Source organism: Echiichthys vipera (assembly GCF_963691815.1).
Source record: "Echiichthys vipera genome assembly, chromosome: 12".
Classification (NCBI taxonomy): domain Eukaryota; kingdom Metazoa; phylum Chordata; class Actinopteri; order Perciformes; family Trachinidae; genus Echiichthys; species Echiichthys vipera.
Window position 1 is genome coordinate 5,221,346 of NC_139837.1, and position 14,976 is coordinate 5,236,321.

At 46.8% G+C, this 14,976-nt stretch overlaps 1 protein-coding gene across 1 annotated transcript; it reads left to right on the forward strand.

Moving 5' to 3' along the window:
* Positions 1 to 5,399: 5,399 nt before the first annotated feature.
* fosl2 (FOS like 2, AP-1 transcription factor subunit) lies at positions 5,400 to 13,675 on the forward strand. Its single transcript, XM_083923807.1, has 4 exons — positions 5,400 to 6,076; positions 8,777 to 9,031; positions 9,329 to 9,436; positions 10,910 to 13,675. The coding sequence occupies exons 1-4, from the start codon at positions 5,948 to 5,950 to the stop codon at positions 11,471 to 11,473; spliced, it is 1,056 nt and encodes a 351-aa protein (XP_083779933.1). The 5' UTR covers positions 5,400 to 5,947; the 3' UTR covers positions 11,474 to 13,675.
* The last annotated feature ends 1,301 nt before the right edge of the window (positions 13,676 to 14,976 follow it).

Here is a 14,976-nt window from a genome sequence, read left to right on the forward strand (position 1 = left end):
ACCGGAGAACCCGGAGAAAACCCACGCAGACACGGGGGGAACATGCAAACTCCACACAGAAGGGCCCCAGGGATACGAACCAGGAACCCTCTCACTGTGAGGCGATAGTTAACTAACCACCACATCACCGTGTCGCCCTCCACAGTTACAGACAAAGTTTAAAACCAGCAGAAAACGTAGAAATGGAATCCTAATCAGAAGATCTTTAAACAAAGCATGTACGGACAGAAGGGTCTGCTTCAACGTTATAAAGCAGGGATTCAAACGTGGTTAGAGGAACCAGCTCCTACAGTTTCACTGCATTCTGTTGTCGTCACTCTGGGCCCAGTTCGTACGATCAAATCCTCAGAGCGGAGCTGACGGGTTCCTGTGCTTTTTTCAATTACACATTTCTGCAGGTTTGAAGGAAGGACACAGAGAATAGTCTTATAATTAAGAATATGCAGATGATGGAGTCTGCAGGTGGACAGGGCAAACCGTCCAACTCCAGCATACAAGGAGCAATAAACCTCAGTGCTCCGTGGTAGTCTGTGTCCAAAGCCTGTAGGCCTTTTGAATATGCATCCATATATTAACAGGTATAAGCTTCATCCATTCCCAGTTTGACTTGCCAGTGAATCCTTGCATGTGGGTTAATGAATAGCTTCCGCGTGTGGCATCTCACGATTCGACTGGGACCGCACCAAAGGATCTTGACATGACATAACTGTGTGTCCAGATCGACCGCATAGGTGCAAGAGGGGAGGGAGACTGTGGAGCAGCTGCGGCGTTTCTCGCATGCCTGAATGTTATCGGCCTTATTGGAGAATATGCAGCCGATGAATTCATATTCTTCTCTCCACAATGCCGCACTCCAGAGGTCAAGAGCAATCAAATTATCCCTCTGTGCTGTTGTGTTGGACTGCTTTACATGAGTCACCTAGGCAACCGGTAAATGAAATAGCTGAAGGATGGCTACTTTCATTCACAGGAGCTGTCTCTGCCGGTTTGGCATTCAGCCTCTTTTTTAAAAGCCATGTTCTTGCGCGACGGGCATCCTGATGAAACCGCTGATTAGATTTCTATTTAAAAAGCCCAACTTGCACAAGATACTTTGACAGGAGAACACACCCAGGCACGAGGGGTAGTTGGAATAGATTTGATTTCATTGTGTGGGGAACAGTGTTTCTCCCTGACAGGTCTGCCCAGCGTCCTGTGTCATGTAGTGAACTTGTGCATTGCTGCTTCTGCTGTGATGCATCATAAAACAGCACATTTACTGCGCTAATAGCCCATTAGCACCACACTGAATCCCACTGTCAATCACACTGATAATCATTAACCCACTCTCCAGGCTCCTAGTCAGCACTTTGGTGCCTGCGTGTGTCCAGCGAGCTGCGCCCGAGCTGTGAGATTAGCCGCCCTGATCACGTTGAGCTATTATCCAGGTTAAGGTATTAACAACATGACAGGTGATGACAGGTGAGTGACGCTGAAGGGGAGTGAGCGATGATGGGCAGGGGGCAAAAAAAAACTTTTTAAAAAGCCAGTAAAGGTGGAACACTAAACACAATTATCAGTGTGAACCTGCTGACTCAGACGGTCTCCTCCCTTCTGAATATTTAACAATAAAGCGACGCAACAGTGCCGTAAATGCTTTACAGTTCATTTAAATCTATTTAATCCTGTTTTAGGGTCTATCTTAAAATGCACCTTAAACTTAAAACAACAAACATCATGAAGTGAGAGGTGTTTGAGGCGTTACATGCTAAATCCTGACGATGACAACGCAGGAGCCAGAGGTGGAAGACGTATCCAGACCCTTTATGTAACAGAGCGATGCTCCATTACAAGTGAAAAGTCTTGAATTAAAGGTGCAGTGTGTAAGATATGGATGACTTTTTTGTTTAAACATTTAAGAAAAATCAACTAACATCATCAACAGAGTGTGACGAAGTAAGAGCTCGGATGTTACGCGTTGTGTTGCAGAGAGATCTACTGAAATTAGCATGCTAACCTGCTAACCCCGGCCCGCGCCGGACACCCAAACCGACATTCTGCATTTAAAGCAATACTTCACCTGCAACATGACAAAGGAAAGCTGTGTTTGTGTTGCATGCCCTTCACGGTGAACAGAGAGTCCAAAACACAAAGACAAGTCTTGATGCATTAAAGAAATAGAAGACGCATTTAACAAACGTTGAACTATATAAAGACTGAACTGTATGATAAGATGCTGAGCCGGTCTCTTAAATGCAGAATCTCAGCTACATATCTGAGGACATTGCAGGTTTATTGCGTGTTTAACTGAACACAACCATGACCAGTGTCATCGAGATCATTACTCACACTACTCAAAGTGACCTATCACTGAAATGCACCTTCTCTCTCTTGCACATTAAAATCCACAGAGCACATTGTAATATAGTGTTTATCTGCGATACTGTACTTTTATTTTATTTTATTGTTGTTCATATTTTGTATTTTATATTTTATCTGATTTTAGTACTTCTGATTGCTCCGTACCGCTGCTACGATGACCTCATTTCCCCTCGGGGATAAATAAAGTCATCTATCTACCTACCTACCTACCTACCTACCTACCTATCTATCTATCTATCTATCTATCTATCTATCTATCTATCTATCTATCTATCTATCTATCTATCTATCTATCTATCTATCTATCTATCTATCTATCTATCTATCTATCTATCTATCTATCTATCTATCTATCTATCTATCTATCTATCTATCTATCTATCTATCTATCTATCTATCTATCTATCTATCTATCTATCTATCTACCTATCTATCTATCTATCTACCTACCTATCTACGTATCTACGTATCTATCATTCAGTTCTTACACAGGGTGAAATACTGCACCCCATGTTTCTGCAGCATGTGCAGTGTGTTTTAAATCTATATGTTTTATGTGTTATTTTTCCCAATGCGTTTATTGTTTTATGTAAATCACTTTGAATGACCTTGTTGTTGACCTTGTTGTTGACTTGTGCCATACAAATAAACTTGCCCTGCCTTCTTCTTGCTGCAGCTGCTGCAAACATCTCTGTACTATTCAGCCTATAATGTTCCCAAAATCTCACTTTTACAGAACCACATATTTTCATCACTCTGGACCTGAGGCATTGCATTGCCCTATGCTGACAATCTGCCATTCCTATTATGCAGACGGGTCCTTGAACGCAGCATTAGGGCCATCCACCCGCTTGCGTCAGGAGCACCTGTAACTAGTGGGCCTTGGCCAGGTAAGCCTCTTGCTCATAGTCCGTGTGCAGACGGCATGCTGGAGGAGATGTTCTTTATGGAGCCGATTCCTTCTGATGTGTGATGGAGGGACACCGGGTGGCGCACGCACGACCTGCGGATCAGCCGAACTCATTGCGCACGGCCGCGCACCGACCGACCGACTTGCCCACCTGTCACATGGCCTCATCATCTGATCGTACCCCGCACCGCTCAGCCGCTCGGGTTTTTTAACAAGTCCCTGAATGCGTCATTCCCCATCAACACCCATGAAACTAATGACAAAGTGGGGCAGTAGCGTCTGACTGACAGGCATCACATAACGCTGTTTGTTCCACTTTTCTTTTTTGTGCGTGATGTCTAATTATAAAGGCCTCCTTAAAGATCCAAATTGGACTCATATTGGAACAGGACCTGTCACGGTGCCATACCTTGTTTTACCCAAATTACCGCCGATGGGTGCCTCTCAAATGATATTACAGCATTAATTATAGGACTATGGCAGATTAGATTTCCCCGGGCAATTTAGCAGAAACGGTGTCGCTTAGCAACACCGGTGCCGTTCAAAAGGCTGCTGCAAATGATCAACATTAATCATTAATTAATTTCATTCAAATCAAGATTTATTGAACATCCGTGTGCTCCCTGTCGCCTTTCCCCGGGGCGCAACAGCAGCAGAGCTCCGGGGCTTTGGAGAGAGCCTCTCACGGGGAGGCGCGGATCACCGCACAGGTCAGAAGGCAATGCAGCGAGAATGACACCCACTTGCTTTGGAAAGGGTGACATATTGGTGGGCTGGAGTACCTGCAGTGTGATTGACGTGTTCACGCTATGAGCAAGCCTATAAACCGAGTCCCTCCGCGCCGAGTGGTCACCTCAGAAAACCCCCTGCACATCAGTTTTCCTCTCCACAACTTCCCCGACTCGAACACGACGCATCTGAAACTTTCTTTTGACGGGAGCGACTCTCGCTGGCAAAGACACGCGCGGCAAACGGCTTTAAGAGAGCTCAGCGTAGCCAGTTATGGTGATCCAGATTAAAATAGGAACCGTAGCAGATTGGATTATACTTAATGCGCCACTTCATATGGTGTAACGTGTCACATTCTGGGCGCTGCGCCCTTGTTTATGAGGTGCGTCCGAGTTACAATTAGCCCACATTTCACTGAGATTCCTTTGAAGCGGTCACGCCGCGCTGTTGTGCAGAACTAACTATAGCGGGCCACGTTCATTTGACCAACTGCATGGGATCCGGCTGCGTGTTGTGCCATCCTTTCGCGCTCCGTGCCAAATGACGCTCTCCAAATCAGCGCACAATACGTCGCCGCCAAACCACACAAAGAGTCAATTGTGCAGAAACAAACTGCATGACCAATCACTTAGAGTGCTCTTTATTAACGGGAGCAGCAGCAGCGGATGAAAGCCGGTGAATGTTGAGCTCGCTCGTCTTCAGGGAGTAATAACGGGCACGGCACACGCGCGTGGCCTCCTCTGCTGTCAATACATGTTGGTTTTGTGATTTCAGATGCGGATAACCGATTCACTCTGTCACAGATAAACTTTCAAGACGTGTTTTACTGCTCTGAACTCAGCCCTGCTGCGCGGGCGCACGATTGCAGCCCCGCGTGTAACCAGCGTGCGCCCAGACGCTTCTTTATATATACGTTTAACGCGGTATATCTGGGTTTTCCTGCGCGGATCGGTAACCGGACCGGGACCCGCGAGCTGAGATCTCCTAGTCCGGAGTGCAGTACGCGAGGGGAGGGAATCCCTCCAGTGTCTGACGCTTCCTTTACCAAGGAAACCCACACGCGCTCTCTGACGCAACTGTCCATTTTAGGAAACATGCGTCAATGGACCGAAGCAAGTCAGACAAACAGTGGACGCGCAGCTGCCACTGACGTTCGTATCGAAACGTTACATGTGCCCAGGTGTACCGGAGCCCCTTTTACCGCATCCGCGCTTCCCCGTGACATCTCCAGTGTCCGCTGGGCGAAGGATGATCACGGCGGATCTCTCTTTCGCACTGCCTTATCCAGACCCGACCCCTCCCTGGGTGAAGTCGCAACGCCCAGGCCGTGACGTGGCCGTTTCGTTGGTGTTGAAAAGCCGTTGCAGTTCTTCATAGTGCCATTGAAGTGAGTCATCTCTAGGAAGTGTGGTTAAAAAAAAGGAAAAGAGAAAAAAGAAAAAGTTAGAACTGTTCCGTGAACAGCAGAGAGCTCGGGCAGAGTGTGTGCGAGGCGAGGCGACGGAAAAAGCATCTGAAGGTTGGCCAGGCAATAGAGTGTGAACCTGCGTGACTCACTCTGTGTACCGATTACCCACAGGTCCACTTGTCTCGACTGGATCCGACTACCGAAGGTGCGCTGCCGCTGACTTTAGGGTGAAGTTCGAGCACCTGAGAGGACACAGTCGCGTAGTCTAGATCTAAGAAAGAGACTTTCCGAGCAGGAAGCACACGAGAAAACAATTATTCGAACTAGCAATATCCCTGATATGTGTTAGGGTGGTTTAGAGGAGCAGAAGTGCACGCAGTCTTTGCCAACTCTTCTCTTTGGATATCCCGAATTAACAACGTCTCTCGAGTCAGAGGATTTTTTTTTTCTGTCGGTGCCGTTTTGCGAGGATTTAAAAAAAAAAGAGGGGGTTTCAGATCTCATCACTCCTACTGAAATCTCCCTCTTTTCCCCGGACCATGTACCAGGACTACTCCGGGAACTACGACACCTCGTCCCGCGGCAGCAGCACCTCTCCGGCCCAGCCAGAGTCCTTCACGAGCGGCAGCAGCACGATCGGGAGTCCGATCTCTACCTCAAGCTACCAGGTAACACAAGGAAACGCCGGGCTTCCGCGACACTGATTACAGCCCCATATACTGCCTAGGCCCCGTGTGTCTTTAATTCGATGTCAAGGGCTCGCCGTGTGAAAAAGACATGTTGTTGTCGTACAGATGCCGTTTTTCCACGGTGCCGCGCGTCCTAATAGATTTAAAAAGGCGTCCTCCGGGGGGGAAACCGACGGACCCAGTGACACAGACGGCACCGATGACTCAACAGATGCAAGACTCGATCCAGTCACAGTTATTTTGAACTCGGTCCATTCGGACTCTGTCACATCTAAACACCATCTGATGGATGATGTGTGTGCTTCTGGTCGAATATCTCATTTGCGCACCGGCGGTTGCGCACGGTAAATGGCGAATACGTGGTGATTTTTGCATACATTTTTTTTTTCTCCTTGTGGTCAAACAAAACTTGTAAACAGGTTCCACTGACAGATGATAGACGGCTCTGTGTGCTTTGGTGCGTGAGAAATTGGACGCGTTGAATTGAATGTGCCTTGGATTTCTAGATGTCTCTCCGGCGCTGTCATCTCCCATGTCCGTGCGTAAAACTGCAATATTTGTGGGGTCTTTGCGCTCGCAGCACCCCACTGGAGACGACATTTCACGCGCATTAGAAGGACGACAACTCCTCTATAACACCCGCGCCATACCCTGAGCTGTGTACACATTTGGGGGCAGAGGTAAAGCGTAATGGAGAATGCGACAGACCCACTGTTTATTACAGGCATTAACACCAAGTCAGGGTATGTCTAAATCCTCTGGGCCGCAGGTAAAGGCACCCTGGAGAGCACCGAAGACGTAAATGTGATACAAGTTCAGTTAAAGTTGATATTTGTGGCGGATGTTTTTTTCTTATTGGACTGTCAGAAACGACCTGATCACGGATCAGATTCTAGCTCGGTGTTTTTTTAGACGGGTCTTGAACTGCACATGGCAGATTCCTCCCAGCGCGCACACACACACACCGGGAGCGCGGGGGCAATCAAAAGCCGAGATAATGTAAAAAAAAAAAAAAAAATACAAAACACAAATAATATAATAAAAAATACAAATGCTGCGTTCAGAGAGACTGTTTTTAAAACCACCGTCTCCTTGGTTTCATAAGACCCCATACTTTATCAGTGAGGTGAAGCCCACAGACTGTGCCAGGGGAGCGCGCTGGCGAAGCCGTGCCCGTGTATTCAGAAATAATAGGACATAAATCCGGGAAGTGGCATGTTGTTTACTCGCAGCCAAGTCTTGCGTATGGTGCACTTCTGTGGAAAAAGCCTCGTCAGGCTCACGCAACATGACGGTAAACGACTTTTGGCACGTATCTATCATTGCTCCGGTTCCCTGTAATCACACACTGGCTGTCTGTTTCCCATTAGAGCGGGCTCGAACATGGCCTCTCTGGAAGCTTTATTGAGACATATCACTTTTAATCTTTTCCTTTTCCCCCCCTTCTCCACCCCCCCCCCCCCCCCCTCCCATTTTCTTTCTTTTCTTTTTAATCAGACCAGAAGTCGTGTCAGTTAAACCAGGCCGTCTCTGTATTTTGTGTAATGACCCCACTCGGTGTTCGTGTACTTAACACAATTAATCTGTTTTATGGGAATTTCAGTGCTCTTATTTTGAAGCCCATCACGCCAAAAAAAATCCGCTCTCATTCTTCTGTGTAACCGTCTGGCTTGTTACAGCTGGCTGCTTCCCCCCCCTTTACTGGAACTGACCACGTTTCTTATGTACTTAACAAATTCCATACACAATGACTCACCAGATAAACAAAGTTCCAATGCACTGCCGGGATATCCGACGGAAAGTCGGGAATAACGGGGATATGGGGACGTGCGTAATTTACGCACACAGGCCGGCAGCCCGTCTGTTTGTGGATTCTCAAGCCATGAAGTAATACTGATCTCACACAGGTGCTCATACTGGTGACCAGGATTACAATCAGCTCTCACATACATGTAGACATGTATACATTTGAACTCTTACAGGAGGGTTTGATCCATAATTTGAGGTGTTAGTGCCAAAGTTTGAGTGGGAACATAATATCCTGCATCACAGTGTGCTTTTAAACATGCACAATTACGGGCAAATGCATTTTCTTATATAATTATATTTTTGTCCAAGATCAGCTTTATTCTAATGTTTAAATCATTTAATTAGTACCACTGAAAAATCCCTCTGTTACTCTTCTGGACTGCTGCTCTCTGCCACCATTACATGGTCTATATCCGCTGTAGTTACCCTCCTGCCAGTCCAGACGTGTGTAACACTTGCCCAGTGCAGTGTTTTGTCTCATGGTTATTGTAGTAAAGTGAGATGCACTGGACACCTTGGGCTTTCCCACATGATTCACAGCATGTGTCACTGTTCCACTCCAGGGGTTACATACACAGCGCTCTGCCTATGTGGATTGAATCATTACTATACGTTTGTAATGTGGAAAGTGTGTGAATTTGATGACGGTGGGTGGTGGTGTTTGTCTCTGCGATAGTGCTGTCGGCGCAGCGAGGCATAGATAGAAACTAAGATGCTTATGGGATTAATTTGCGTGCATTGACCCATTCCAGCACATAGGTTTACTCCTCTGCAAGTGGATGCCACCCCTTATTTTCTGGATTTTATATTTGCTTAAACGTGGTCTTGCATCCCTCCTCATCACGGCTCTCTCATTCCTTCTCCTTCCAGAAGTACAGGGTCGACATGCCCGGCTCCAACAGTGCCTTCATCCCCACCATCAATGCAATCACGACCAGCCAAGATCTGCAGTGGATGGTACAGCCCACTGTCATCACCTCCATGTCCAATCCTTACTCTCGTTCACACCCGTACGGCCATCACCTGCCCAACGGGCCAGGGCTGTTGGGGCACAACACGCTGGCTCGGCCCGGGGTCATCCGCTCCATCGGGGATGCCAGGGGGAGACGCAAAAGGGATGAACAGGTGAGGGATCCGGGATGACAACGTGGGGGTAACGGGACTGAATCCGTTGATAGACTTTAGTTTATTATTATTTTACAGTCTTTTTTAAATCGAGTTTAAAGTGCTTTTGTTCCGAAAACAAGCAAAACACCTCATTATTTCCATTAGAAAGCATTCAATCCAGATGTATGTTGTTATTCTCCTTACAGTTGTACCCGGCTCTTGTTCGTACTCTTCCTCTTCGCTTCGTATTGATTGTGCGTGTGTTTGTCAGACAGCTTATTTTACCTGCCGTGTTCCTTCTTTACCTGCCCTCAGCTCACCCCGGAGGAAGAGGAGAAGAGGAGGGTGAGACGTGAGAGGAATAAGTTAGCCGCCGCCAAATGCCGCAACCGCAGGCGAGAGCTCACCGAGTTGCTGCAAGGGGTGAGTAGAAACCTGAAAACTGGTGCATCCAGATCCCGTGAGAATCTATTACAGGGCCCCGCTTTAATCACACAAAACAACCGCAAGTCAGTGTAAGTGTTAGAGCATCGTGTTCCTCTTACGTGCCAGCTACCTCTTGCTTTTAAACCACTCTGCGTCGGTCTCGGGGCAACATTTGCCGTACTTATAGTGGATGCAAGAAAATACAAAAATGTCAACAAGAGAAACTTATTTTCACACAGAAAGCATGCAGAGGGAAAGTCACAGCGTCTGGCAGGAGTCCAGGTTTTCTGAGTGATTTATTGAACTCCACACCTAAATTTACGACCTTGCACCACTGGTTTGACGCTCGCTGTGTCTCTGAGTGCAAGGTCTGAGTGACGAGATGACAGGCGATGAAAAGCTTTTTGTCTTAGGCCGCTGCAGACAGAGGTAGGGCTGTCTCGCAGCCTGGCAGACAGTAACAGCATCTAAATGGACTAATTAGCCGAATTACAGTGAGGTTGAGCTTGTCAGGCCTTAAGAAACCCCAGGAATGGAATTTGCTGTAGGCAGCTGTCTCCGTGAATGAAGCACATTTTGCAAAAAGGGGCCAATTGCTTGTCTCACAATCCCACTTAGAGACATGTGGCGTGCACACAAACACACATATACAAACACACACACACATATACAAACACACACACACACACACCACAGCCGTTGCTTCCAGGGAAAGGAATCAAACGCCTCCCCGTCTTCACACGGCTGTTTTTATTTTGTCAAATTCCAAATAAGAAAGTAGCACTTTTCCAAAGAAAAGGATAAAGTCATTCCCCGCTTTGATTTACTAACACCGTTGATTGCAGCGGCCCACTGGGCACCTCCCTTGGCTCCTTGTCGACGACTTCCTCATACCTCTCTCCATGAGTCAAAGTTCTCAGACAACATGTCGGCTTATCTTTATCTGCCTGATGTCTAGAACCGACGAAAGGCTTCAATGGGATCCGTCTTTGTCTCTAATGTGACATTAATGACACTCTTTACATGCAGACCTTCCATCTCTGAGACGCAAACAATGCACATAGTCATTATGGGAAACTCAAATTCAAGCAGAAGGCTTCGGGATTACGTGTTGTAAGCCTGAATGGCTCATGACACATTCTTGACTGTGCTACTTTCTATAGGGAGTAAAACTGTAGCAGACAAACAGTGCCCTCTTGTGGCGCTTTGGAGGAACACTCAACACACAATCTGACTACCTGATAGTGGAAGAAACGTGAAACTAATGCATTATCACTTTTTTTTCAAAAGTTTTAATTATCCTGCTTAGGGCCTTGGGGTTCATGTGGCTGTTGCATGTTGTTCCCGCCCTCTCTGTCTGATTTACTGTCAAATAAAGGCAAAAATGTGCCCCAAAAAATATTTAAAAGAAAAGAAATTTGCTCGTACTTCAGCCTAAGTGCTCAATCGTGTTTCCCTGTCTCTCCGCAGGAGACTGAGAAGCTGGAGGACGAGAAAGCCGACCTGCAGAAGGAGATCGAGAGCCTGCAGAAGGAGAAAGACAAGCTGGAGTTCATGCTGGTTGCGCACAATCCCGTGTGCAAGCTCCCCATCGACGACCGCCATCAGCAGCATCATCAGCAGCAGCAGCAGCAGCAGCATCAGCAGCAGTGCGCCCCTCTCCCCCTGACCATGCGCCCCAACATGGGCACCCGAGCTCACATCAACCACGTGGTAGTGAAGCAGGAGCCAGAGGACGACGACATGGGCAAGCCGCAGCGCTCCGTCATCAAGCCCATCTGCCTGGGTGGCAGCGTTGTCAGCGGGGGGATGTACTGCACAGACGGAGACAGCCTGAACACGCCAGTGGTGGCAGCGTCCACCCCGGCTGCTACGCCCAACGCCCCAAGCCTCATATTCACCTACCCGAGCATGCTGGAGCCCGAGAGCCCCTCGCCCTCCTCCGAATCCTGTTCCAAGGCCCACCGCCGCAGCAGCAGCAGTGGGGACCAGTCCTCAGACTCCCTCAACTCGCCCACCCTCCTGGCCCTCTGAGCGAGGGCTGCGCTCGGCACAGCTGAGAAACAAACACTGTGGCAAGCATGAGGATCAACTGCTCCCCCCCACCCCCTCCCCCACCCCTTTCTCTAGTGTCTTTTAAAGACCCAAGAGCACAAACAAGTCCAGACCAAGGTGACCATGTGAGCCGTTTCCCCCTCCACAGGGAGATCCACAAGGGCTACGCCATGTGTTTCTTCTTGTTCTGCTTCAGTGTAAAAAAAAACGTTTTAAAAAAAGAGTGTGTGTGTGCACCGATCCTCAGAAGTGTCACCCCTTCGCCATTTCAACTCCAGAGTGTCGACTCTGCAGAAAAACACGCCTGAATCTGGCGATCGTGCGTCGATGTGACTACACCCTAGAGAGCGTTCGCAATATATATATATATTTTTTGAAAATGTTTGAAAAAGCCATGTGGCCGACACTTGCACTCCGCCAAGACGAATCAATAACTAAATCACTAAACGAGGTCAGCTTTCTACTGGAATATCTGCGGAGAGAAGGAGACGACGAGCAAAGACTTCCTCCCGTCTCTTTCTCCCCCGTTTAGATTCGTCCTTTTCGTAACTCGGACCTCGATTCAGGAATCGCTACTAAGAGTGCGTGCACATTTCTGGGCGCTATTTCCATCTCTTTGATCGTATTTATGGCCTGTGCTGATTCAATTTTATAGTGTTTTGTTGAGACATTGTCCTCTCCTTAACCTGCCTGTAGAAAAGCTCAAAGGTCGCCCGCGTGGCGACCCGAAGCACTCCTCAGCGTCGCAAAGGATACGAGCCAATCAACTTTCAATCAATGACTAGTTCCTCAGCACTCTATACCTTCTATTTTGCCATAGCGGCTTGACTTTAGAGTAGTGTCGGTGTGCTTTTCCTCTGTGATTCTGTACCTGAACTTTACAACGTGTATGTGATTTACATTGATGTCAGGGATATCTCTAATGTGTCGTACAACCCCATCGTGAAGAGCTTCACAAGACTGTTGTATGGTCTGGCGTCGCAGAGGCGGTCGCATACGCGGAGGGATGATGAACCTCCACGGTGTCACGTCATCTTTTTCAAAAGCCCTCCTCCTCCGCCGGGTTCTGACCTTCTTCTGACGTTCTCCAAATAAAGGTCTTACCTTTTTCTCAACACTGCCTCTCGGGGCGGGTCAGGTTTCAAAAAAGCCAAAAAAGGTTTGTTTGACACACGTAATCCTGTAATTCATCCGTCTTTGTCTGAAAAGGAGGGATTTTGCTCCGATTCGAGAAAAAAGCCACTGTGGTCTAGACTGTCGCCAGCTGCCAATGATGTCAACCCTGTTTATACTGTGTTTGTAAATCTGTCACTTTTAGTAAAGAAATGATGTTTAAATGGAAGTCAGATGTGCTGATTCACGGGCGTATGATCATACGCCAACGTCGAGGTACTCAGTCTTAGTGGAAGCCGTGTCGGCGTTGGCGTTTTGACATCGAGGAAGGGACGAGAGGACTCTTTTTACAGCTGGCCTGAGATGAAAGAGGGGACGACTTGTTATAAGACGTAATATTTCCCAAGTTCTACGAAGCACTTCTTTTTCATTCTTTCTACGTGTGTATCTTAAAAGGGATGAGGGGTTTTTTCAATACTGTGCACTGAGAAGGACACAAAAGCGATATTTGGGACTTTTTTGTTCACTTCAAACATTCCTAATGAATATAATGCCAGGGGCGGAAGGAAGGGGGGAGGGAGGGGGGATGTGCCACCTTTGCTCGAACCCTTTTTGTTCGCAGAGAAATTAAAGTTGGAGTACTTTTGTTGTGCCCGATGCAGAAAAAAACGGACTTTGCAATTCACTATAAGCTGCTGCTACTTTGGAAAGAACGCGTCGGCTGTTTGTCTTGTGATGCTGTTGGGTGGCGGCATAACGCGTGGATGCAACGGGCACATGTTTGATCCCGTGTCACGACATAACGGGGTGGGACGATAACCAAAAACCCAACTGCGGGCAAGTCTGACGCGTCTGTATGTTGAAACGACACACATAGGAAAGCCATTGACTGTAGATCTCCTGCTGTACATGTCATCTACTGTCTGTCGCCTGTTTTACTATTTCTTCTTTTCCAAATGCTTTAACTGTTTAAAATGATTCAAAATTAATAAAAAACAGCAATATGTATAGCAGTGTTTGTTAATTTAAATGAATAATAATAAAAAAATGATCATTTTCAACCTGAAATTGTTGTATTTTGTTTGTGGGAATGCACTTAAAGTTAACTGGCAGAATAAGTTTTATGAACTGTATTAATGGAAAGGGCTGTAATTATTGAATTACACCATATTTATTTAATATAATCTTGGTTGGTGACATTGAAAGACAACAAGATGAAGCCCTGGTTCACAACAAGCTGGTAAAAAAATAATATAATGTATTTAAATGTAGGTCAGAAATATATATAGTTGAGTTCTATGACGAAGTATTATTAGTAGTATTTTTATTATTATTATTATTATTATTCTCCAGGAAGCATTAAGCTGATGTTACTGCACTAGAGGACAGATTCAAGAGTCAAGATTCAAGATTCAAGATTCAAGATGCTTTATTTATCTTGAGGGAAATGATTGCGCAACAGTTTCAATACAAAGGTGGGAAAGGATCAGAGTAACAATAGCCAGTAGCTCAGTCCATAGGTGACTTGGCTGGGAACTGGAGGGTTGCCAGTTTGAGTCCCTGTGTGGACCATGAGTGGAGCGTGGTCTGATGGCTAGAGAGGTGCTAGTTTATCCATTGGGCACTGCCGAGGTGCTGATGAGCAAGACACCGAATCCCCAATGCTCGGGGCGCTGGTCACTGGCAGCCCCCTCGCTCTGACATCTCTCCATTTTGTGTGTGTGTGTGTGTGTGTGTGTGTGTGTGTGTGTGTGTGTGTGTGTGTGTGTGTGTGTGTGTGTGTGTGTGTGTGTGTGTGTGTGTGTGTGTGTGTGTGTGTGTGTGTGTGTGTGTGTGTGTAAAGAATTCTAAACGTAAATCAAATCAAAATAAAGCTAACAACAAATAAATTTAACAGTAACTAAATGTGACAGAGTGCAACAGACATTGTGGTCAAACACAGGTTTATATAATATACAACAATACGCAGCGTGCAGTTTAGCAGCAGATGAATTAAAATAAGTACAAACTAAATAAGTGATAAGGAGCGATAAGTGACAACAGTGTTAAAGTGTAGCAGCATTTCCTACAGAACTAAGTTACAGATCAATTAAATAAAGTGATGCAGTGATGATATAAAGTGATGCAGTGATGACATACCCCAACCCTAACCCCAACCCCAACCCTAACCCTAACCCTAACCCTAACCCTAACCCTAACCCTAACCCCAACCCTAACCCTAACCCTAACCCCAACCCTAACCCTAACCCTAACCCTAACCCTAACCCTAACCCTAACCCCAACCCTAACCCTAACCCCAACCCTAACCCCAACCCTAACCCTAACCCTAACCCTAACCCTAACCCCGACCCTAACCCTAACCCTAACCC